Below are 27,495 nucleotides of genomic sequence, written 5' to 3'. Positions count from 1 at the left end.
GATGCATGGTATCAATTTATTCTTGAGTTTGTTGAGAATTTACTTTTAACCTTTTTCCTGAAAACTTTTTGTTGTAAGTTTTTTAATGAATAATTTTTCTATGTGGGCCACAATGGCTTCACCCATGGTAAATCTGTCCTAAGTATATAATATAATCAGACATTAACTCTGGATAATCTTACCTTCCAATTTTTCCAAAATGACCTAATTTTTGCAGCAATTTCATTTGTTGGTTTATCAAAAATAACTAACTTAGAGCTTTTATTTTTGCAGTTTTAAAAACTAGGGGGCCATAAACAACAACCTTTAGAAGATACAACAGTTCCAGGAAGCCCTTACACAACAGCCAGCATGACTTTTTACTTTCAGTCTATGATCTGTCTATATTGTTTTTTCCAAAAGCAGGATTCACGTCTAACATCTCTACAATCCAGCACATGTCAGTCATAGTCTAATACTTGCTTATGTCAATAAAGGAAGTGCAGTATGGGGAAAAATAATGAATTTGGAGTATAAGTTTCAGAACTTATACCAAGACAAGTTAACTAACCTCTCTGAGTTTCAGGGTTACCATGATTAACAATAAACTCTTACAAGAACATTATAAAAACTAAATTAGATGACTGGTATGGGTCTATAACTCTAAAGTACTATACAAAATGTTAAACATGATTAGGGTGAAACAGTGAAGGGAGTGGTTATTTTTAAGTTTACAGTGGTAGAGGGGAAAGGATTCTTGGAGGGGAGAGTGAAAAAAAATCTTGAGTCCTAGCCCTAGCTCTGCAGCTTATTAGCTGTGTGATTTTGTACTAGTCATTTTCCCTTTCTGAATCTCAGCTTCCTTGACTACATAATCAGGTAGTTGGACTAGATGAATTCTACAATCATTTCTAGCACTAACAGACTTTTTCATCTTTGTTCCTTCACTGGTTAGCACATAACGTGTAATAAATGTTAACAGAGCATGTAATGAGTGCCTAGCACATAGCATGTACTAAGTCTTAACACTGTTAATTTGAACTAAACACAACTTTAAAGCAGAGAAGGTAAGGAAAAGGGACAGTTTTAACATATGTTTAGTAGATAGAATCAGTAAGATTTGGTGACAGATTTGGTAAAAGAGTAGGGAACCAGAAATGGAGGACATTTGATCAGATTCTAGCAAGAGGAACTGCTGACTAAATAATTGCCAGCATATCCTTAGAAAGGGTCAGTTTAAAGAATCTGGGTTATTTAATATGGGGAAGAGAATCTTCAAAGGAGAATGGATCAGCCACCACAAGCTCTTCTTCCTTTAATAAATAGCTTAAAGCTTGGATTGAAAGCATTAATTATTATGTCATCCTTGAATATCCCAATTTCTGTGATGTTACAGGATCAGAAATGTAAGAGTTAATCAGCTTTGGCTACACTGGTTCTGAGAGAGGAGTACAAAATGTGACTGAGTTCTTGGAAGGATCTCATAATGTGAAAATTATAATTTCTGAATTAGAAGATATGATAGATAATCTGCTGGACAATTTTGGCACTGTTTTTCATGTCAAGGATACCTGTGACATATCCTGTAGATATCAAGATTCCCAAGACAATGTGGAAGTTTATGGTAACAAGGTTGTTTTAAATGGGGTTATTCTGAGAAATCCAGAAAAAAAAATGACTGGAGAATAAAGAGATCATCTATTTCAATTCTGCCATTTGACTGATAAAAAAATTTGGAAAAGTTGTTCAAGGTCACACATTGAATTAATGGCAGAGCTGTTATTAGGGGAATTAAAAAGAAATGAAAGTTATATTCTTTGAGCATCTCCTATTTGCCAGGTTTTGTTAGGCAGCTTTATACGTGTTATCTCAATTAATGCTATTACATAGGGGACAAGCTTAGTAACTTCATTTTATAGATGTAGAAAGTTCAAGTAAATTATCCATAGTTATTCTAATAGAAAATTTCAGAGTGAGGATTGACCCCACATTGGCCCATCGGGTCAAGTCCTTGACCCATGTTTGACATTATGCTAGCTCCCTATTAGTAATGAGAACATATCTATCATGGTTTGCCAGGGACAGTCCTACTTTATGTATATTATCCTAGCATAAATTTCAATAGTACCATTTGACACAAAAATGTAAGCTTTGGAAGATAAATTATATGACCAACTTTTTTTTTTATCATTAATTGAAAATTGTAAAGCACTGTTCACTTTCTTTAAAAAAAATTGGGGACCCAAAAGCTAGGCGCCCATGAAGATTTCTCTATTACTAGTAGATCTTTGGAGAAAACTGGCTTATGTTTTAAAGTAAAAAATAAAATAAAAAGTTTGCTCTTCTCATTGGTTCTTTTGAGGCTTTCTCATCCTCAGGTCAAAAATTATTAGTAAAGAAAGAAAACAGCAGGAAAGGTGATGGGGAATACTTAAGCTAAGAAAGGGAGTCTATTTAAACTAATACTTAGACAATTAGCAAATCATAAGCAAGGGGAAGACCACATATCTATTTAAAGACAACTGGCACAGAAGATTCTGGGAAGATTCTATTGGATATTGTATCAGATCCTTATTTCTATGCAGCAGAAAGTATAAATAATTAACACCCATACAGCACTCTACAGTTAACAAGTAGTTTCATCCACTTGTGTGATTATGTTCATTTTTCACTCATTCATCCAACACACACTTAGTGACTCCTGTGCTGAACTGAAGCTAAACACTACAATTTCTTTAGGGCAGAGACATTGTGGGTCTTACTGCTAAACTCACAACATCTGGCACATTGCTGGCACATAATAGCTGCTCAGTAAACATATGAGGATGAATATGAATATGCATGAATACAAAGTTTAATAAGAGACTGTCCAAAAATTCACTGTGTAGTAGAAGAAAAAGACAAATTAAAACTGAAAATATAATGCTACAAGTATAAAACAGAGGGAAATAATGGAACTCTGAAAAACACAGAAGGCAATCAGACAGCCTGGAAGGTAAGGGTCAGAAAAACTTGCCAGAGGTGCTTATACCTAAGCTGAATTTTGAAATAGTGGTTGGCAATATATACTCTCACTTGGTTATAATTATAACCTGAAAAGTAGATATTGTTACTACTTTCCAAAGAAAGAAATTAAGTCTCAGGGAAGCTAAGTGAAAAAAAGTTACCCAATTTTCACATTAATCTATTCCTTTAATAGCTTTAAAGAAGTCACAGGGGGAGAATACGGACCTTGGCAAAGATTACAAATAATAGAGAAAGATATTTGGATAGTTGAGGATTGAAGAAGAAACCCTAAAAATAAGCATACTTTCTTTGAACAAAAAGGAACTAAATAAGGGCCAGAATGAAGGAATCTTTAAGAGAAAGAAGCAGAGGTAACTTTAACAATGCGTTAAGGGATTCTTTTGTTCCCAGATATCTGTTGGGAACTTACTGTGTATCAGTCACTGAAGACATAGATATGGAATACATGTCTCTGATTTCAAAGAACTCAAGGTCTAGTAAGATAATACAGGCACGTACCAGGAGAGGAAGAAAAGAGAAAGGTTTGGAGCTGATACCTAATTCAGGAATGAAAAAAAAAAAAAAAACACAACATTTTCCTATGTGAAATTCTCAATAGCTTTAACATAGAAAGTTAAGCATGTTAGTAAAACAGAAATATTGACAGGAATTGGGTTCCATCATGAGAGAGGCCATTTCTAACTGATGCTTTTATCACATCCACATAACTGCCACCCTCCACCCCTCTCCTGGTACCTAGGCTCAAGACCAGGCATTGAAAAGATTTCTAATAAGGCATGCTGAATTAATGAATAACAAGTATCAGATTTAAATGTGCCTCCCTCCCAAAGAGCACTGACACTTTAATACCAGCCTTTAATACCTTAAACTAATAAAGTGGAGGGTCAGGTAGATAAACTGTGGAGCCATTTTAAGAAAATATATCTTTTTCATCCCTTCACATAGGAAAACAATACTTCCCAGCCCTGACTTCATGCCCAACCCCACTCCTACACACACACACACACACACACACACACACACAAAGTATGTGTGAATGTATGCAAGCTGACTCTGAGTACTAGGAATTATGTATTATTCCCAGTAGATTCCTATAATTTTAATACCAACTGACTTTGGATAGGTCACTTTCCCTCTCTGAGCTGTCTCCTCATCTGTAATACTTTCAGAATATATGGGCTGCTTTACTTAGGCTAACATGAGGTATAAATAATGTTACAGGGCTTGAGGCTAACATGAGATAAAGGCTGCCTTGAGGCTAACATGAGATAAAGGATGTTACAGTGCTACAGAATATGCCCTTCCCCGATGTCCTCTATAAAAGTAAATGTAACCACATTTCTATATCCCAGTGTCTTGTCCATGGAGACTGCTTGATGACCTTTTTGTCAAGTGAATGAATGCATGCCATTATTATTCTAGACTGTCAAGAGAATGACGAAAGGAATCCAGCAGTCTGGTCTAGATGGTATTGCTATTCCTAGGAAGCACTGAACTAAAAACTAAAGAGAATGGGACCTACATATAAAAGAGGTGGTCTGGTAATAAATCACACATTTGCATAAGCTATGAATCATTCTGTATAATTAGAACAAATAATTTTCCTATAAATCAGGTCTGGCAGCTATGAAGGTCTGATGTTTATCCCCCCAAACCATCTAATTATAGTGAGAAGATAACAAATGATTCTTCTTTGAAGGAGAAAAAGTCAAAGGAGGAGATTCTGAGGGACAAGCATCATTGAATCAAATGGTTGAAAAGAAGGCAAAAGAGACCAAATGATTCCCAATGATTCATCTCTCTGCTTCAGAACTGTTTCTTGGTTTGGCAAGGCACTTGGTGGACTAGTATTTTGTGTCTGAGAAGGAAATTTTCATAGCAATCCCAAATTCACTTGTCTGAATTATTGCGATTTCTGGGTAAATAGCTTCCCAATGTTTTGGCTGTTTTCCTGTGTGATAACATTCTAAAAATTTCTTAAGGATTTGGCCTCCATTAAGTTCAATTCAGGATTCATCTTTTCCAGTCTAGCTTCTTGAGAATCATTTTTTAAAATTTGGATTTCCCCAAAATGAGCCACTACCACCCACAGGAGATACAGAAAAAAAGACTCCTAACCTAGGCATAAGTAAATCCAAGCTCTGGGTAGCAGAGGATTCAAGGCTGAAGGTGTTTGTTTTATTCAGCACAAATTTGCACTTTACAAATGCAGGAAGTGAAGTTCAGAGGGTAGACTTGCCCCGGAATTCCTAATACATAAATACAGAAGTAAAACTTCACTAGGACTTCCCAAAGCCCATGCTCTTTCAACTATTCCACACTGCTCTCCATTAGACCAATTAAGTCTTAGTTTTATTTTCTATCAAATGAGATGAAGTGTTAGAGGGCTTCTAGATCCACAACTATATTTTGGCCAGAGAACACATAACGCTTTTATTTTAATTTTGTTTTAATCCTAGTAATTCACTGACCAACACTACGAAATGTATAAAAGCTTACGTGTCCAATCTCAATTTTTCCTTTCACTAAAATGGGGATAACAATACCTCTGTTACTGAAATGTCATAATTGTTAAGTGATACAATGGAAGTAAAAGTGCTTTGTAGGCAATAAAGTGACCACAACAATGATAAAGGAAGAGCAAGGGGGAAAAGAATCATTCCTTTCCTCCAGCCTCATCTTTTCTCTTTCATTTGTTAAAGTGCCTGAAGGAGCTGCATCTTTTTCACAGGAGTCAAGATCTGACTGAACTCACAAGTCAAGCCACAGAATAGAGAATAAAATCCACGGGATCAGAATGCAACCTCATCAGTTTTGTCTCCTGTCGGGTTTTGTTAACCACCATCAGAGGGAAAATCGACAGAGGCAGTGAGTGGGCCTCTTTCTCTAAAAAGGCCCTTCCATCTGGTGCAGTACTGAAATCATCAGCCCTGTAATTAAAATGCAATTGCCATCCCCTGCTACAATCCCAGGATGGCCATTCCATCTGCATGAGATATAGGGGGGAAAGCACCAATTTTTGCACTTTTCTGGCTCCATTAAGTTTATTCTCTTTCTATTAATTAATCTAAGGACACTAGAGGCTCCTTCTTACTCTGCAAACCAGGGTGGCACAAACCACACATGGGATGTCTGAAACTTCATGAATTTTTAAAACTCGGTGCCCATACCAGTTACAGAGAGGCTTAATTACTTCTGACTAAATCTGTAATTAAAATATATCACTGGAGCAGATTCACCTGCATGTGTAGGTGTTGGCATTCATGCCTGTGTGACAGGCAGAGATGAATCACCCAGAGACCATGTGCAGAGAGCAAAGTTGTGCTGGGTGGCAAGATGACTCTCAGGGAGGACTTGAAAAGGAAAGTCAGAAAAAGAGAATGTATAGGAGAAATCCTGTTAAGTTTTACGTTCAAAAGAAGAATGGTATCATGTCCAACAGCCAATCATGGCAGTTAAAGGTCCAACAGCCAATCATGACAGTTAAAGGCATTTGCTAGGGTGAAAGAAAGCTAAGGTAGCAGGTGACAGGGAATGGAGTTGAATTGTGAAGGCAGCCAAAGGTAGAAAGAAAAACTATACTGAAGGCAATCCAAGATTGTAGTTAAAAAGATAATGTGAGCTTTGGTGAAAAAGGTAAAGCTAGAAATGGAAAAGTGTCAAAAGGGCTGAAAACTAGGATAGGCAGATTCAGGACCAGAGCTATGAACAGTGTGTATGCTTCAGTCCCTGCTTTAAATATTGTCTGAAATGTGTTATGGAGATAGTCATGAAGGATTAAATGATATATTTCAGACTTGAGCACTATAAGAAAAAAGGTACTGAATTTTAAGAAAACAGAGGTCCAGTACTGCTACACATAATATGTCTAATCATGGATAAGTCACTTCCATTGTAGGCCTATTTCTTTATCTGTAAAATACAGGAAATAATACCAGTCTCATGTACTGAGCCATTATGCACAGCTAAACAACTGTGAAGGTACCGTTCATATCAACTGTAAGGTGAACAGTGTTCCCTGGATTTGTGCAATGCAAGATTATTATGAAATTTTAACATGACCTGAAAAGTGGAAAGTATTATAAATATATTATAAAAAAAATATTGTATTTTTAGTTTCTATGACATTAAGCCATATACTGTCTTTTGTTGTGAGCTTCCTCATACTTAAAGATGTTGAACCATATAATTTTTAAGGCTTTTTAAAATTCTAATATTGAATAGCATTATGACTCATTTGGACTTCATTCATCCATTCATTCAACCAAATTTCAAATGGGCCCCAAGTTGAGTGCTGAAAATTAAAAAATAATTGATATGATCCATTCCCCTAAGAGTTCACAGTTGAATGGAGTTTATACCAAATGAGATCCCTTTAGGTGAGACAGTTGGTGCTTTTCAATTGTATTTTCCAAGGCCCTGATATTTTAAGCATAATAACTGAATTATAACATTAGAAATATTAAGCTAATAAAAATAAAGAACTGTAAAATTGAAATGATATATTTAAAATTAAGCAAAGTCTTACCTTTAGAAAAACAGAATTATTTCAAAAGTCTTTAGATTGTTTTAATAAGGAATACTGGATTGGGATTCAAATAAGTTGGGCTCTCTAGTCCACTTTACTGCTAGTCACTATGAGACCCTAATCAAGTCACTTAATCTCCTACCGTATTAGCTTTCTACTGATCAAACAAGAGATTAGTCCAACCTAGATGATCTTTGAGAATCTGTATTTTCGCTAGTCTGTTATCAAATTGTTTGTAATAACTCTACTATAGAATACATACATACATATACTAGCAATATACGCTTATACCAAAAATGACCAAACTCCAACATCTCATAAAGCACTCTTAAGTACTACAAATTATTCATGCTTCTAGCTAAAACAAAGATTATAAAAATGAAATTCACAGGAAGATTAAATTACCATTAAGCCAGTTCTTTCAAACTTCTTTGTCATAATTTTCATTCAAACTGCTTGAGAAGATGAACTCACTCATTTGAATTTTTTCAAATGTGCTTTTACTTCCATTCACTTCTTCCTACCAAGTATTTCATACTCATTTTTTTCTTTCAATAAAACAGATTGGCTGAAGTATAGGGTCCATACAGGACAGGAGTAGGAAATAGGATTAGATATAGAATATCAACTCTGACACTTCCTTGTTGTCCATCCTTGGGCAAAAGATTTAATCTCCCCTAGTCTTAGTCTATCTACCTATAAAATGGGAATAATAACAATTACTCCAGTAACTTAAAAAGTTAAGAGTAATATATAGAATTTCTAGTATAATCTCTGGTACACAGGAGGTATTTTGTAATATCATTTTCTCCTGGAAAGGAACATTTACTTAACCTGAAAATTCTCTTCTAGATATGTGAGCATTAAAATAATACCTATATTAAATATGCACTATAGATACCCTAGAAATAATACATCAGATTACACTCAGTCCATGCACTCATCAGACTAACTTGAGAACTCCCAGCAATTCAGCCCTAGCCAAACACTCATGCCAGATATTCACTTAAGATATCCAGTATTTGGGAAAGACAATAGAAGGAACTAATTTACTATCCATTCCTCAAGATGTCTGATCTCTAGACAATAAGATAAATGCTAAAAAGCAATATATTTTTATTATCTTAATTACCATTAGAAGTATAATTAAGTAGGTTATGCCTTCCACCTCTACAGACAGTTATTGTAAGAAGTGTTCACCTATGAGCAATATGCTAGTATTTTACAAAACCCTAGCTTAAAAATATGAATTTTAACAAAGCCTCTTATTTAAAGAATACACATGATAATCCCTCTGAGAATATAGAAAAACTCTCATTCAACAGATCTGCTTCCTTTTCTCAAAGAAAGTGAACAAATATAAGTCATCATATTACTTCTGCCTTGGTATCTAGGAAGCTTAGAGCTGTATCTAATTTTTAAATGCAATAGCTACCTCATGTTTAAATTTCTGTTCCTATAAGCACCACAAATGGGGTTGCACTATCTCCATTCAGAATCTTTCAAATGGATACTTTACTTTCCACCTTACTCTTCTTCAAACATTCAACAGCATTTTTTTTTTTTAAATCTAAACTTCTACTCCCAAGACTATGGAGTACATGTTTCCCTAATTCTCCTGCAAAGTAAACTATACATAGAAAAAATATAAGAAGACTCTCAAGTGAGGAGAGAATCAGAAGACTGCATAGGAAGCTGACAATTCAAAGAATGACATAGTGCTAAGCCCTGTGGGGTTTCTTTTTGCCTCATTTATACCAGAATGAGAGAAGGCAAAAACTCTGAAATGCCAACAAGTACAGAAAGACAAAACCCAAAAATCTCTTCTCTCTAAAGCAAAATAAGTCAATGAGAGAAAGACAAATACCATATAATTTCACTCATACGTGGAATTTAAGAAACAAAACAGATGAACACAGGGAAGGAAAATAAAAATGAAATAAGATGAAAACAGAGAGAGGCAAACCATAAGAGACTCTTAACTATAGGAAACAAACTGAGGGTTGCTGGAGGGGATGTGGGTGAGGGGATGTGGTAACTGGGTGATGGGCATTAAGAAGAGCACGTGATTTGATAAGCACAGTGTGTTATATGCAACTGATGAATTACTGAACTCTACATCTGAAACTAATGATGTACTATATATGTTAGCTATTTTAATTTAATTTAATAGAAAACAGAAATTATATAGAAAAACAAAATACAAAGAATCAAATGGAAATTTAAAAATTTTAAAACACAACAACTAAAATAAAAAAACTCAGTGGATGGATGAAACAGAAGACTAGAGAAGACAGAGGAACAAGTCAGTGAAGTGGAAGACACAACATAAGACACTATTCAATCTGAACAACAGAATAAAAAGAGACTAGAAACAAAAAAGTGATAAAGGATCTAACATTTGTGTAATCAAAGCTCAGAAATAGACAAAAAATACAGCAGAGCTGAAAAAATACTGAAGGAAATAATTGCTGAAAACTGCCCAAATTTGGCAACATAAATTTAGTTTAAAAAAACTGAACAAACTCCAAATAAGATAAACTCAAAGAAATTAACAAACAGATACATAATAAAACTTCTGAAACTGATCTTGAAAATGGTGACATAGAAATAATACATTATCTACATGGAAAACACTACAAATCAGCAAAATTCTTATGAGAAACCAGAAGGAAATACCACATTTTTATTTCAGAATGAAAACAACTGTCAACTCAGAATCCTATATCCAGCAAAAATATGCTTCAGATATGAAGGGAAAACCAAGACATTCTCAGATGAAGGAAAACTAAGAAAATTTGTTGCCAACAGGCCTACTGTAAAAAATGCCTAAAGGAAATGCACTATAACAGAAGGGAAATATTAGAGAAGGGATCTTAGAACATCAGGAAGGAGGAAAGGAAATAAGCAAAAATAGAAGTAAATATAGACTCCCTTACTCTACTTCAGTCAAGTATGCTTAATAATTGAAGCAAAAATTGTAACACTATTTGATTTGGCTCTAAATCTAAGTAGAGGAAATATTTGTGACAATTATATTATAAATGGATGAGGGTAGAAGTGTGTAAAGGGAGAAAAAGATTCTATACTTGTAATGATAAAATAATAACACTATAGTAGACTGTGGTAAGTTATACATATGCAATAAGTAAGAAAAACAAAGAAGAAATAAAATGGCAGACTAAAGTGACAATAATTAATTACATTCATGTAAAAGGTCTAAGTACACCAAGTAAAACACAGACATTGGTAGAAGGAGTTAGAAAACATGACCTAACTAACTATAGAGTGTCTTTAAGAAACTTATTCATAACATAACAATATGGACAAGTTAAAAGATGGGAAAAAAGGTATTTCATGAAAACATATTAAGAAATCAGAAGTGACTGTATTAATATCAGATAAAGGAGACTTTGGAGCCAAGGAAATTACCAGAGACAGAGAACATTATCATTACTATGTAATGTTAAGGAGTCAATCTACCAAGAATACATAGCAATCTTAAATGTTCATGCACCAAACAACACAGCTGCAAAATATGTGAAGCAAACCTGCATGAAAAGATAGAATAAGGAAGAAGATATAACTGAAAGGTGATTCAGTATATTCACAACTGAAGTTAGATATTTCAACAGCAAAACAACTACAAAATCAGGATAGATACAGAAGAACTCAACAATGCTAGAAACCAACAGGATCTAAAACGGACATTTATAAAACACTCTACCCAATAATAGAATAAACATTCTTTTCACGCAGCTACAAACATATATGAAGATAGACCATCTATTGGCCTATAAAACCAACCTTACTGAATCTAAAATAATTGAAATCATAGAGTATGTTCTTTGGCCACAATGGAATTACATGAGAAATCTTTAATAGAAAAAATAACACGAAAATCTTGAAACACTTAAAACTAAACAACAAACTTTTAAATTATCTATAAGACAAGAATTTTCAAGTGAAATTTTTAAAAATACATTTAATTAAATGAAAATTAAAGTAGACTTTATCAAAATTTGTGAGAATAGCTGAAGCAATGTTGAAAGGAAATTTTACAGCACCCAATGTACCCCATTTTAGAAAAGGGAAAGACTCAAGTCAATAAATCTAAGCTCCGGACTCATGAAACTATTAAAAAAAAAAAAGATCATGACTTGCGTGGAAACTAAGAGATGACTGCTTAACCGACTGAGTAACCTAGATACCTCTCTATCAAATATTTAAAGAAGAATTAGCATCAATTCTACATAATCTCTTCCAGAAAATACAAAGAGAGGGAATATTTCACAATTCATTTTATGAATCTACTGTTTTAACCTGATATCAAAACAAACATAATACAAAAAAACCCACAAGTAAAAATCATAACTATAGATGCAAAAATCCTCAAAATAGTAACAAAAAGAATTCAGCAATATATAAAAAGAATTGTATACCATAACCAAATGGAAATTAGGGATGATTCAATATTCGAAAGCCAGTAATTCCACAGGGGAGAATAAAACAGGGAGACTGAAGGGATGCCATGAATAACAAATAAAAAACTTTTTTTTTTTTTAACTTTGCTCCTTTTCCAGCTTCTAGTCTTGCTCAGACTTGCACTCCCCACCCCATTCTACACATGCATTGTAATACAAATAACACTTGTCCTCCTTGCACAAAGAAATAGTGATATCTTTGGAGCATTCCAGCATAATAAATAACATCTAAGGAGTGACTGGGCAGGGTCATTATATAGTTTTCCAAGACCACTGACTCAAAACACCTTGATGCCAAGACACCTGGCTTCAGGGAACGAATGACTCATGAAGGACACCTGCACTCTGTCCTTTTTCTGACCAGTTCCTGGATGCCTAAGAAGACACATGCGTGAGACTCCAACTGGCAATAAAAACGTCAGACCCCAAGCAAAGACAAGACTCATGCTCTTTTCCTTCCTGAGTTCTGATTCTCTTAGATGCTCTGTCCATCTCTCTCTCTCTCTTTCTCTCTCTATATCTATATAGACACATATATGTATACAAACACAAATACATATACATCTATATATATATGTGCGTGTAACTATATATATATTCAATAAACTTTGCTTTCATTTAAGAAAAAACAAAAACAAAAGCCAGTCAATGTAATTCACCATATTAACAAAGTAAAGAAAAATCACATGATCATATGTGCTGATGCAGAAAAATTATTTGACAGAATTCACCACCCATTCATAATGAACACTCTCAGAAAAATAGGAATAGATAAAAACTAACTCCACTTGATAACAAACATCTCAAAAATCTACAGGTATTATTATATTCAATGATGAAAAACTGTCAAGAAATAGAGGTAGCAATAGGAATACAGAGGAATAAAGGAAAGGGCCCTGCACTCAAGGCATACAGATGAAAAAAAACAGGCAATCGGGGCAGCCTGGTGGCTCAGGGATTTAACGCTGCCTTTGGCCCAGGGTGTGATCCTGGAGACCCGGGGTCGAGTCCCATGTGGGGCTCCCTGCATGGAGCCTGATTCTCCCTCTGCTTGTGTCTCTGACTCTCTGTCTCTCTCTATGTGTGTCTCTCATGAATAAATAAATAAAATCTTTAAAAAAAAAAAAAAAAGAAAAAGAAAAAAACAGGCAATCACTATCCTGTCTAGGAAGAGCTATGACAACTGCATAAGGAAGAACACTGTGGTGATTTGATAGACGGTCATCTAATCTAACCTAGGTTTTGAAGGGGGTGGGGGGAAGAGTTCACCAAGAGTGATAAAAAGGAGGAAAGAATTTCTAGAAAGAAGGAAAAACATCTACAAAGGCCCTTAAGATAGGATGCTTATCAGGACACAGTGGAAGCTTAAGGAGCCTTGATGAGCCCATGTCACTCAGATCTCAGTTCTGCAGATGGGAAAACACAGTTTTGTTTTGTTCCGTTTTGTTTTAAGCATACAAAGGATGTGAGCAAACTTCAGTTTTATGGTATAAAGATGTCCTTAGGAGTATGAAAGGTCAACATTAAGTAGTCAAAGAGAAGAAGGAGGCCTATTACAATAGTCCAAGTAAGAACTGATGGGAGTATGAATTTTCTTCTTTAGACAGCCAGACTAAATCTCTAGGATTCTCAATCTACATTCTGGACTGCATCAGTTTCAAACACTATGGAGAAAAAAAAAAGAAAAAAGGAGTTGTATCAGTTCCCTAGTCTTAAAGATAGGCCTGTAGCCAGGAAAATGGAAAAGTTGGGTGAAAGCTGGAAAATTTTAAGCTCAAAATTTAGTGTGAGACAGCAAGATACATAAAGGATTGCATATTAAAAGACCAAGAGCCAATTTTAATTCTCTGATGGGAAAGTCACTAAGTCTCTGCAAGCCTCAGTTTCCTCACCCAGAAGATGAGATAATAAATCTCATCTTACATGGTTGTTAAGAGGATTATAAGAGATGGTATGTATAAATGTGCTTTGTAAACTGAAAAGAGTGTGAGAAATTATAATGAACAATTACCCTTTTGCAAATGCTCTGTTTCAGACCATCTGCAAAACTGCTCTTGGGGCTGATATATTTCAACCTTGCTAGTTGGCGATTTCTTTTCTTGTCTTCAGTATCAGCAGGGATATACACAAGTGGAAGAGACAAAAGATGGAAAAAAGAAGAGAGCATTAACTACCATTCATGAAGCCTCTATGCACCAGGAATTGAGCCATGTGCTTTAACATGTATTATGTCATAATGTCTCTTCCATTTTATAGTCAAGAGAAGTCAGAAAAGTAGCTTGTCACTTTCACATAGCAGGAATTCAAAGACATTTGGATGTAGGAAAAATAAATACTATCTTATTTCCATTCTTTTGTTCTTGTCACCACACCAAATTGTTTCATTCCCAGGAGCTATGCTTAAGAATAAAGTAAGGCCATTTAAAACCACCATGAACCTGATATGTGACAATCTAAGTACTACCATTAGGTCCTTAAGTGGCTTACATGTTGCCTAACACAATATCTAATGCATAGTAGGTGTTACAACATATTTTTAAATACAAGAGAGATAGAATGAACAACAAACACATCAATAAATGAATTAGAAGTCCTTGAATTTCCCTAAATTAACTCATCTTTCAAATTATTTCACCAGGAATAAAGTACAGATTATACGCTGAACAAATAATTTTTAATGAATAAATAATGTCTTTTCCTTTTATGATTAAAGATGAGGTTCCACTAGGGAACTGTACAAAGAAGAGATCTTGTTACTGGTTTTCACACCTTGGCCTCAAAGATATACTAGTAGAGCCTATCCTGGGAACTTGTGGAAAGAGAAGAGACGAGAAGAGAAAGCTATAGGATGCCAGTCTCTTCACACCAAAGAAGTGAGTGAGAAGACAGGAAACAAAAGGAAAAATGACAGGGAGAAAAGGTCAGAACAATGAAGATAAACTTCTGATCTTAATGATTTTTACCGAGTCCAGTCAACATATTGTAGAGCAATCCTGATTAGAACTGTGCACTCTCATCTTAGTGATCTCCTGATAGTAGTAGTAATAAAATATCACTTTATTATTTTTAAAGGGCTTTGACAATCATCTAATTTCCTTATTATGATTTTTTTTTAAAAAAGGCAGAGCAAGGACCATAATTTCCATGTTACTGAACATGAGGCTCAGGGTAAAGTGAGACATCAACTACATATACAGCTAGTAAATGGCAGAGTTAGGATTTGAATCCAAGTTGTTTGTCAAATAGAGCCCTTTCTCCTATAGCATACAGCCATGTATATTTGAAAAAATAGGTAGAGTATTCTTTCTTTCTCTCAAATTTTCTTCTCTTGTAATAAACATCAATTCAGAGAAAGCAAAGAAATACACTGGCTTCACTGACAGAACAGCACTTTCCCCTGCTGGGAGGCAAGTGGAAGGCCTCAGGATTTGGGTTAGAGTCCTTCTTGAACATCACTATACAGTGCCAGAAGGAAGTAACTTGTTTTCTAGAATTCTATAACAATAAAAAAATATTTTTTTATGTCCAAGAAGTTATGGTATTGTGAGACATGGTCTCAGAAGATTTGGATTTAAATCCTGGTTCAACTCTCCACTCTTTATCATTTTCTTTAAATTCAGTAGCATCTAGAAGTAATGTGATATTAGAATGTGGTATTGTGTACATGTCCTTTCACAGTTTGCCTGTAGCTTACTTCTCTGGGATCATCTCTTATCATTCTTTCCCCTTGGCCCAAGGCATTCAAAGATCAAGACAAATCTGATTACTAGAAATGTTTTGCACATTGTTTTCATGGCTCCATGCTTTTGCTTATGCTATTTTTTCTCAGTCTCAAAGGGCCAACCTGTCATTTACCTGTCTTCTGCCTACCCCACTCACCTCTATAGAGAAATCCTACCCACCCTTCATAATTTTTGCCAAATCCAAGTCCTCTGTAAAGTCTTTATCAACTAGAGCCTAGACAAGCAATCAATATGCATTATCTCACTTTAATTATAACATCATGGGAGACAGGAATTAAAATATCCATTATCAGATGAGGAAATAAAAACTCAAAAAAGTCAAGAATTATCACTTCTCTTACAAATCCAATAAGAGTGAAAATGGGATTTAAATCAGGTATGTGCATCTGAAAATGGCAGAAGTAGTGGGCAGAAGTTACAGAGAGATAGGTTTCAGTTTAATGTAAGGAAGAACTTAACAGTCATCAGATCAACCCGACATCAAATGGACTGATTCTATAAAATGTGAGTTCCCTACCACCAGAGGCATCTAAAAAGAGGCTGAAAAAAATAAAAATAAAAAAAATAAAAAAAATAAAAAGAGGCTGAATTACCACTGGGCCAGTTCATTTTAGAGGAATTCCTGCATTCTGAATTATCTTACAGCTGTAAGATTCTTTATCAACATCCATGTGACAAAAACTAACAAAAATTGCTCAGAAAAAAATTCTCTTTCTCAGAATTTATCTCTCTCTTATGATCAAGATCTGTGAGGCAGGTTTTTTGACCAGAGATGCTATATTTTCATTTAGAAAGGCTCCTAGAATAATTTAGTCCAATCTTTCAACTCCTTCATTTGATAAATAGGAAAAGAGAAGCCCGAGGAGAGGTAGCAAATTCTCAAGTTCAAGAGTGAACTATAGTCAAAACAGAAACTGGAATTAAGTTGTACTAATAATGCTCAAATTGGTATACTGTACTGAGTTGCATCTCTTCAAAAAGAACCGACCATGTACAGAAGACAGACTAGGTTACTCCTTAAATCAGTAGCTGCTGCTGTTTCGTTTCTTTTCTTTTCTATTCTCCTCTCTTCCTCTTCTCCTCTTCTTTTCTCTTTTCTTCTTCTTCTTCTTCTTCCTCCTCCTCCTCCTCCTCCATTGACATGTCACTATTTTCTTAATGTATTGATATAACAACATTTTCAACAATTACAGCTTCAAGTTATACTTTGGCCAAAAGAAGATAGAAACCATTCAATAATGCAAGTGACTTTGGGCTTATGTTGAGTATGGCTTTGTATTTTTTGTTTTGTTTCAAGTTTTTATTTAAATTCCAATTAGTTAACACATAGTGTAATATTATTTTCAGGAGTAAAACTTAGTGATTAATCACTTACATACAACACCTAGTGCTCAACACCGCAAGTGCTCTCCTTAATTCCCATCACCTATTCAACCCAATCTCTCACCCCTCCCCACTCTGGCAACCCTCAGTATGTTCTCTTTACTTAAGAGTCTATTTTTCACCTGTTGAAGGACATCTAGGCTCTTCCCATATTTTGGATACCATGGACAACACTGCTGCTATAAACACTGGTATGTATGTAGGCATCTCACTCTTTAAAAGACACTTTCAGGGTTGTGCATGTATAGTGTTGCTATATGAGAGCAAGTGCCTCATTAAACTTTGTGCCCTTGACATCTTATTTACCTCACCTTGAGCCTACCCTGCTGCCCTGTCATGGTAGGGATGTGATATATGGGAGGGGGGAAGGGAGAAGTGAGGAGGAAAGTGGTGCTAAGTGAGGATAAAGAGATATGTAGAAGCCATATCCCAGAAGGCCTCATACACTATGTTAAGAAGTTCGAACTTTATTCTGAGGGCAAATAATTAAAAAGAAAGATTTCTTGATAAGTCATTAAAAAGTTTCCACAGAAGAGAAACTTACTCAGAATTTCATTAGACAAACATCATTTTGCTATTGGGTGAGGAAAAAATGAAAGATCAAGATTCAGTGTGAACCAGTTAGGAAGTAAATACAATCCTTCAGGTGAGAGATGATGATGGCCAAGACTGGCATAAAGACAATGGGATGGGGGAAAGGAGAAATGTTTCAGAGTTTTTTTTTTTTAAAGATTTATTTTTATTTATTTATAATAGACATAGAGAGAGAGAGACAGAGAGAGGCAGAGACATAGGCAGAGGGAGAAGCAGGCTCCATGCCGGGAGCCCAACGTGGGACTTGACCCCGGGACTCCAGGATCACGCCCTGGGCCAAAGGCAGGTGTGAAACCGCTGAGACACCCAAGGATCCCCAAATGCTTCAGAGTTATTTAGGAGGCAGAGTCAACAGAACTTGGTGATGAATCAGATGTAGACAGTAGTTTAAAAAATCATGAAAAATGTCAACCAAGTTTTTAGCTTGTACAACTATGTACATTATGGCTTCATGTCCTGAGAATAGGATATAGTGGAGGAAAAAAGTTGAAAAGAATATTATGACTTCAATTTGGACATGTAGAATTTGAATTACCCACAAAATATCAAGTAAAACTATTTAATAAACAGTTGACTATATTAGACAGGAATTTAAGAGCATGATCTAGGCTAGAAATACAGAAGTAGAAACCAATCAGTCACAAAAGGTACTGCCTGATAAGGGCATGCTGGTTGAAAGGGCCAAGGAAAGAGCCACAGAGAATGTCAGCATTTAAAGATTACACATAGTATAAGAAGCCAGCAAAGTCTGAGAAAGTCTGTTCAGCAGGGTAGGTAATCTTCACAGCCTCAAATAAGAAACCTTGGTTGGTCCTGACTTGCACAAAGCTCACAACTATGCCTCTTCCTGGAATGCAGGATCCATTCTGGCATCCATTCCATTACTTCGTTCATGGCTCTTTTTGTGAAATGTGAAGCCTCATTTGCCTGAAATTCCTTTTTCTAACCTGCATCAGTTCCTTGCCTTTTGCCTTAGTGCCTATCTTCATCCTTGCACTAACCTTGTATATCTGATGTTTGATCTTCTCCTTCTGGTTCTGACTTTGTCCTTTATGCTTTGTTGCAATTTTGATTATACTCCTAAACCTCATCAAATTCTCCTACCAGGTTTGCCTTGACTCAGATCAGATAACCCTTTCACCAAGTACTAGGTGGAGCATGAGTAGCATTTCATCATTATCATTAGGAGGTCATGAACAGCTAAGCATTAGCTTACTGCTTTCATAGTCCCTTTGGCTTGTTCATTAACACATCTACTTAAATAAGTCCATTCCACTGAGCTCACTTGCTGGAGATAACTCCTAATAGGCAAAGCAGAATGACAAATGCTTAACTGATATAGGTAAGTTGCATTAAGTTCTATCTGAATTATACATAAAATAGAGAATATTAAATAATGAAGACCACCAACAATTCTAAATATAGAGAGAAGGTAGCACACGTGTGTGTGTGTGTGTGTGTGTGTGTGAATCATTGTTTAATGAGCTTAAAAGGCCTCCAGGAGGGCATCACAAATTCATACATTTTTTTTTTTTTAACTTGAATCTGGGTTGGTACAAAATACTGTAAAAAAGACAAACTTCTGATCTGCACTTTTTCTGTGGGACCCTCTCTATAGGAAGGTCAAACTCTAAGAAAAGCTGATAAGGATATTTGGATAAGAAGCTATTGATTTAATAAAACTACAATGAGGAATCACCTCACCTCTGTCAGAATTACAAAATTTAACAACACAGGAAACAACAGATAATGGCAAGGATGTGGAGAAAGGGGAACCCTTTTACACTGTTGGTGGGAATGCAAACTGGTACAGCAGCTATGGAAAACAGTATGGAGATTCCTCAAAAAGTTAAAAATAGATGACCCTATGACCCAGCAATTACACTATTAGCTACTGCAAAGGATACAAAAATACTGATTCAAAGAGACACATACACCCCAAAGTTTATAGAAGCATTATCAACAATAGCCAAATTAGGGAAGTGGCCTAAGTGTCCATTGGCTGATGCATAGATAAATAAGTTTTGGTACACACACACACACACACACACACACAATGGAATGCTACTCAGCTATCAGAATGAAACCTTAGCATTTGTAATAACATGGATGGAACTAGAGGGTAATATGCTAATAAGCAAAATAAATCAGAGAAAGACAAATACCATATGATTTCACTCATGTAGAGTTTAAGAAGCAAAACAGATAAACATAGGAGAAGGGAAAGAAAAATAAAATAAGATAAAAAAAAAGAGAAGTAGGCAAACCATAAGAGAGTTAACTATAGGGAACAGAGGGTGGTTGGAGGGAAAATGGGATAATTGGGTGATGGGCATTAAGGAGGACACTTGATGTAATGAGCACTGGGTGTTATATGCAACATCACTAAATTCTACCCTTGAAACTAATATGTTAACTAAATTGAACTTAAATAAAAAATTTTTAAAAGAATGAGGCGCCTAGGTTATAAAATTTAAGAAGGCACAGCTATCCAACAGCAAGTTTTTTTTCTTAAACTCAATTTCAGAGATGATAAGACTAAAACTCAGAAGTTTGATTTTAAATTGTCCAAGGTCACACAGCTAAGAAATATAAGACTTAAACTCCAAAACCCTTTGCTTTTCATACTATACCATATTACCTCCAATTTTTTTCTTTTTAAAGAAAGAATAAATTAATAATAAAATATGAGCTAGGGTACAAAACTACAGTTACCCACATTTATTAGGAACGTTTCATTAATACCTGATGAGCTATAATAGGATGAGGGAGATATAGTTTTAAGCACAGGAAATTTTTAGTTTACTCTCTTCCTTTTCAAATCTCTCTGTGGAAACACTGAGATTGTCAGAAACTCCTTGCTTCCATTCTAGGAAAATGTATTTGCATTCATTTAAAAATAAATTAGTGACTACATATGATACCTCTTGTAGATTAGTATGGATTGCATTAACATTAGCTTGTCAATTTTCTCAAAGGATTTGTCAATCATGTTTGTTATAAAATCAGAATACACTAACTCTTGGCTCTGTTTTCATCATATCATAAAATTTGGTACATCAAAATACATTCCCTTTATTCAAATCTGAGGGAAGAATTTCATGAAAACATTCTTTTCATCTGATTAGCAATCGGAGGCCCTGCTATTAGAGCTGCTCTAGTCTGATGACTGCTTTGGAAGGATATATGGAGTATCATCTCTTCTCATGTTGCTCCAATTAGTCAGATCCCAGAGTCCTGATTATTCACACTGAAATCAGATAGCAAATCAGAGTTCACATGCTCTTGCTCAAATGTGTGCCCAATTCACTCTCAACTACCTTTACAGAAAAAAATAAAAAAGGAATCTTCACTTATTTTTCAGAAGTAATCTAAGAAGGTGCAACAATATAGCTTGTTCTTTTAAAATAGTAATACTTAATAGATTAATGAGATCACCTCTCTTTAGTAAAGGGACCCACGCTCACCTGGTTTAAATACATTAGAGCCTCTCATATCATGCCACAAAGAATCTGGAAAAGCAAGCCATAGGGAGAAAGCCCCTCCTACTTTATGAATCCCAACCCATTAAATTCCCTTAACCAGGGGATCCCTGGGTGGCTCAGCAGTTCGGCGCCTGCCTTTGGTCCAGGGCGCGATCGTGGAGTACCGGGATTGAGGCCCACATGGCTACCGGCATGGAGCCTGCTTTTCTCCCTCTGCCTGTGTCTCTGCCTCTCTGTCTCTGTCTCTGTCTCTCTATGTCTATCATGAATAAATAAGTAAAATCTCTTAAAAATTAATTAATCAATTAATTAATTCCCTTAACCAGTCACTCTCCTTATAAGATCCTACTACACTCTTCTTATAAGATACAGTGGTACTTGGCTCTCCTCAACCATTTTTCAATGTTTCCTGCCTACCCTCCTCAGATTGGGGACATATTCAGGCCTCTCTCTGTCTCATTGCCCCAGTTACCTAATTCATTCATGGTCATGCATTTTCCTTTGATTTTAGCATTACTTTCACTTTCAGATGAAGAGAAATCTCAGGGCTAGCCCCTATCTCTGAAAAAAAAAAAAAAAAGCCTGAATAAATAAACATTTCTTCATGTGTTACAAACAGGTCTTGGATATCTGAGGGAAAATAGTACATTTCTTTTTTAAAAAAAAAAAAGATTTTACTTATTTATTTATTTATGAGAGACATACACACAGAGAGAGAGAGAGAGACAGAGACACAGGCAGAGGGGGAAGCAGGCTCCACAGAGGGAGCCCGATGTGAGACTCGATCCCGGGACTCCAGGATCACACTCTGGGGTCTGAAGGCAGGTGCTAAACTGCTGAGCCACCCAGGGATCCCCAAAAAGTACATTTCTCACACATAGAATCAGGTACCCTTTGCTCCATGTATTTGTCCTAAGCTAAGAAATAGGGATATATTTTTTCTGTTGTGAACAATAGTTGCTATAATTCAAGCTGTGATATAAAAATGAAAAAATACAATCTTTGCCCCCATGTAAGTATAAATGTTAGAAAAACCATCAGTCAAATGTGAACAAAGATATTCAGTTCAATAAAATACCTGGCAAAATTTAGAAAATTAATTAAGTTCAAAAGCAAGCAGTGGGGGAGGTAGAGAAGGAGAGGTGGAATTAAGATTTACGAAAGCCCTAGTAAGTGCCAGGTATTATACCATGAGTTTTACTCAGATTATTTCATTCTATTCTTATAATAATCTTGAGACATTCAAAAAGTTTAAGTAACATCTAACATTTACACTGTATTTACAATGTGCCTGATATCACACCAAATGTTACATGCATTATCTTATGTTATGCTAGGATAACTAAATGCTGTAGGTACCACCACTATTACTATAGTTTTACATATGAAAAACCTGTGTTTTAGAAAAGTAACTATCTGAGTAAGGTCAGGCAGCCAGTAATTGGTAAAAGGCAAGATGTGAACCTTGGCGCTTTTGACCACCAAACCCATGGTCTTGACTATGTAATCGAAGGATAGATTTAAACAATTAAATAAAAGCAAAGACATCAGGAGTAAGTAGAACCACAGCTACTAACAACACAAATTTCAGAAACCTTTTTTATGTCTAAAAAATCTAAATTAAATAACTCTGAACCTCAATACCAAAAACTGTTGTTTTCAAAACCCTGACATATTACATTTGTTTGAATTTTTAAAACTTTGTTATGAAATGTTTAAATACACTGACACTCCAGATTTTAACTCATGTTAATATTTTCCCAAATTCAGATCTTTAAAAACAAATAAAAATATTAAAGATTTTCTTAAAACCATTTTTCCCAGAAAATCATTCACCTCCTTTTTATCTCTGAAATAACTACTATTTTGCAGTTGCTATATATTCTTCATCTATACATTTTTGTTCTTTTAAAAATTCATAATTCTTGTATATTAGCCTAGAATTCAGCAGCCTGAATTCCAACAAGCCTATTGCTCCTAACAATTAATCTGTAGATTATTCTATTTATTTTCTCTTGGATTTTCTCTGCAGATAATCATACCACCTGTAAGTTACAAGTAATTTTGTTTTTCAAAAATTATATTTCTGGTTGCTATTTCTTATACATACTGGCTAAAGCCTCAGGTGTAATGTTGAATAGACATGTGAGCAGCAGGCATCTTTTACTTGTTCTTTTTATTTTAAGAAAAATGTTTCTAAGTCTTCAATAATAATTTTGGGTCTTAATAGATAATTATATATAGTTTAAAGAAACTGCTTTCAATTTCTACTTTCCTAGAAGATTTAATCATAAATAGTTATTAAATTTTATTATACTTCATCTATTGAGATTGTCTTATGGGTTTTGCTACTTTAATCTGTTAATGTGGCAAATTAAACTGGTTGACAGGCACTGGGGGGGGCACTTGATGGGATGAGCACTGGGTGTTATCCTATATGTTGGCAAATCGAACTCCAATAAAAAATATACAAAATAAAGAAAAAAAACTAATAGTAATTAAAATATCCTTGAGTTTTTTCATATATCCTACTCCTTTTTAACTATGTTATTATGTACACTGCTGTATTTTTCTGTACATTGACAAATTTGGTTTGTAGATATTTATTTTGGATTTTTGTACCAATATCTATAAGGGGAATGGAACTAAATTTTCCATCTGGTATCATTTTGCCTGGTTTTGTTTATAAAGTTTTATCATCCTCTTCAAATGAGTTGAGTCTGGTTTTATTTTTGTTTTAACTTGCAGTGGACCTACTTCACATATTAGAGAACATCAAAGCCAACAAATCCCAAATTGTAGATCTTGGAGATTTGACCTTATCTCCTTAGTTCCTATCTGAAAAATCTTGGGGAATAACTGAAAAATCTTGGGGAATAACTGAATTATTCTGCTTGAGTCAACCAATTGTGGTTTAGGCAGCTACCTTACAAACCATATGGATGGACTAGGAAAAGAAGCATTTTTAAGAAGAAAGAAAGGATGCTAGGGAGAAGTATTGTAGCTGTCTACATGTCTTCCAAGTTCAATTCTAAAAAGAAAGCACAGTAAGAACAAATATCTGATTTAAAAAAAGAGAGAAAGGGAACTGAAGCTTACCTACCTACCATCTTTTTTTTTTTTTAAGATTTTATTTATTTATTCATGAGAGACATACGGGGGGGGGGGGGGGCGGGCAGAGACACAGGCAGAGGGAGAAGCAGGCTCCACACAGGGAGTCCGACGTGGGACTCGATCCCAGGCCTCCAGAACCACACTGTGGGCTAAAGGCAGGTGCTAAACCACTGAGCCACCCAGGAATCCCCTTACCTACTTACCATCTATAGTAGTAGTAATTCAACTAATTTTACCTGAGCTATAAGAAGAGAAAATATCTACCTCAGAGACAGGTAGAGTTGAATAAGCAAATCTATGAGCTTCTTGAGTAGAGATGCCATGTCTGTATTTCCAGCACTGTACACAGGAAGCTCAGTGACAAGTGAATGAATGATTGCTAGAATGCACAACTCACCTTAGGCACCCAACCCTGGGCCAAAAGCAATCCCAGCTACATAATCAGTACTTAGTTCTTATTCTGTGTACACTCTCAAAAAGGCACACAGTAACATTGGTTTTAATTGCTTTGAAATGCCTCCTGCCTCAGATATTTTTTAGGACTTCCCCAAAGATAAAGCCCTTCTAGTTGTAACCAAAGCTCTGAAAATGACTAGGTCTCCCTTCCAGCTTACCCACACTAAATCACCAAATAGTGTGAAGAGTAAGTGCAAAAAAAGGGAGATAGTTCTAAATTGGACATCTTCTCTGTCTCCTTCTCTTCCAAAAACAAAACAAAACAAAAACAAACAAACAAACAAAAAAACAACTGTAAGAAACTAGAAAAGCTGCACTGGATTTGAAATGCCATATTTGACCTTAGTTCTGGACATATATCAAGTTTCAGTCATTTATCTTTTCCGGAAGGAATTCTCATGATTCAAAATCAGAAGACTGTGAGTATATGCAAAGGGCTAGACAGAAGCCAATGTTTAATGAAACACTGGTGAAACCTTCCCAGAAAAGGCTGGCTTAGTCAAGTTAATCGAATCTCTTGTGAAAGCAAATTTGCTACAACAACAGCAGCTGCCATTTATTGAGCACCTTCTAGGTGGCAGAGCCAGGATTAAAATCCAGATCTGTCTGATGCCAAAGCTCATGCTCTTTCCAATATGCAATATTGCTTTCTAATCAAAACAGCTCTGAATTTCACTAAAAGGCTTTCTTGCCATTGCATCTGTGCTCATTTTATCACATGTAGGTTTAGTCCCTGTATTGATAGGACGGTCAGACTTCAAGTCTCCATCACTGTATGAGTTACTTAAGTGAGTAGATACTAGAAGCTTCCCAAGATAGGCAGAGCTATTATATCAGACCTACATCCCTCATGGGATTCATGAGCTGAGTCCTGGTAATTAGCTATGAATGAACTGTGGAAGTACATAGCAGAACTTCAATGTCACTGAAACTTAGAAAAGCAGATTCATATTTATTGTCCATTTACAATGTACCAGAATTTATCCTAAGCACTATTATCCATATTTAACGTTCATTACAATTTTCTTTAGTAATTGTTATCATTTTAGAAATAACCACACTAAGAGAGATGAACATAGAATTTCTAAGCGTGAATAGCATGACTGGAAACCAGTTTATTATGCTTATTGAATCCAAACTTACCCCTCACTTCTTACAGAAAGATTTGAGTGTCACTAAGGAAGGGGAAAATGGGAAAGATCAATGGAGAAGGCAGATCCTAGAAGCAGATAAGGAAAGGACAAAGTTCCTAAAAAGCTCCATTAGTCATCGGCATTAACAGGTGTGATCAAGTTGCTTTCTCTTAAAATATAAATTAATAAATAGATTAATTAATTAATTAAAAAGATTACACCATGGTCAAGCATTTATTATTTGCAAAATGTTTTCACCATTCACTCTTCCCATGTATCCTATACAAACCCCAGATCCTCAGTAAAAGAAAAATCGCTCCAATTATCCCATTCCTCTTTAATGAGATTTGCTTGGAAAATTTTAGTTACATTAAAGAGAAATCAATAAGGGATGCATTTCTAGGAGTGAGTCAGAGATGGCAACCTCAGCTTTGGACTATCAGCAGGAAGGACAACTCAAAATAAATTAAAGGTAAAAAGAACTGATAAGAAACAAGTTAACATAAAAGAAAAAGGCAATTTTATGACCTAGAACTGAGACAAAGAAGAGAGACAAGGAGGAAATTATCATGACTGAGTTACATGAAGCTGGGGTGACTCTGGGGGTCAGGAAGGCAGTGAGTCATGGAGACTAGCAGGGCTATATAACCAGTTTTTGCTTTCCGAACCTTGAGACTAGCTAGCTTGATCTCCACTAGTCAGGATACTGATCTAGAAATATGGAGCAGAATATTGGTCTCTGCCTTGCTATGATGTTTAGGAAACTAACATGTTGGGGAGACAGGTTAGTTCTGTTACTGTAACAACTGAACCCACAAATCAAATAATAGCCTGTTTGTCTCAGTTACCACCACAAATTAACAGATTGCTCTTGCTCAGTAACTTTGTCACAACATGCAGTTTATTTTATTTGAGCAGATATGAGTAAACATCACTCTGAAAAAAATATATTGATAATGGGTCTTTTTTATTTTTTAAATTTTTTAATTTATTTTTTTGTTTTTTTTTAAATTGGTCTTTTTTAAAATGAAGGGGGAAGGGATTGGGCAAGATGGCAGAGGAGTAGGATCCCCAAGTCACCTGTCCCCACCAACTTATCTAGATAACTTTCAAATCGTCCAGGAAACCCATAAATTCAACCTGAGATTTAAAAAGAGAACAGCTGGAACGCTACAGAGAGAAGAGTTTGCCCTTCTAACAAGTACAACTCGTTTTTGGCCACTCTACACTGAGCAAAATGACTAGACAGAAGAACTCACCACAATAGAAAGAATCAGAAACAGAACTCTCTGGCATAAGTTACAGAATTTGGATTACAATTCCATGTCAGAAAGCCAATTCAGAAGCACAATTATAAAGCTACTGGTGGCTCTGGAAAAAACCAAACAGGATTCAAGAGACTTCATGACTGCAGAATTTAGATCTAATCAGGCCGAAATTAAAAAATCAATTAAATGAAATGCAATCCAACTGGAGGTCCTAACACCGAAGGTTAATGAGGTAGAAGAAAGAGTGAGTGACATAGAGGACAAGTTGATGGCAAGGAAGGAAGCTGAGGAAAAAAGAGAA

The 27,495-nt window shown here is 35.4% G+C and overlaps 1 protein-coding gene across 10 annotated transcripts in view; it reads right to left on the bottom strand.

Moving 5' to 3' along the window:
* The window catches only part of LOC140602551 (BEN domain-containing protein 5), a 1,370,322-nt gene that overhangs the window by 870,305 nt on the left and 472,522 nt on the right, over positions 1 to 27,495 (bottom strand). The window contains exon 1 of one of the 10 annotated variants that reach the window (XM_072772204.1): positions 6,246 to 6,287. The exons of the other annotated variants lie outside the window; for them this stretch is intronic. Within the exon in view, the coding sequence (XP_072628305.1) occupies positions 6,246 to 6,251 (6 nt within the window). The 5' untranslated portion in view covers positions 6,252 to 6,287. Of the gene's footprint in view, positions 1 to 6,245; positions 6,288 to 27,495 lie in introns of those variants that run through there. 10 annotated transcript variants of the gene reach the window in all.

This window comes from Canis lupus, chromosome 13, assembly GCF_048164855.1.
Source record: "Canis lupus baileyi chromosome 13, mCanLup2.hap1, whole genome shotgun sequence".
NCBI lineage: Eukaryota > Metazoa > Chordata > Mammalia > Carnivora > Canidae > Canis > Canis lupus.
The sequence above is the reverse complement of the archived record's forward strand: the minus strand, read 5'-3'. Positions and strand labels throughout refer to the sequence as shown.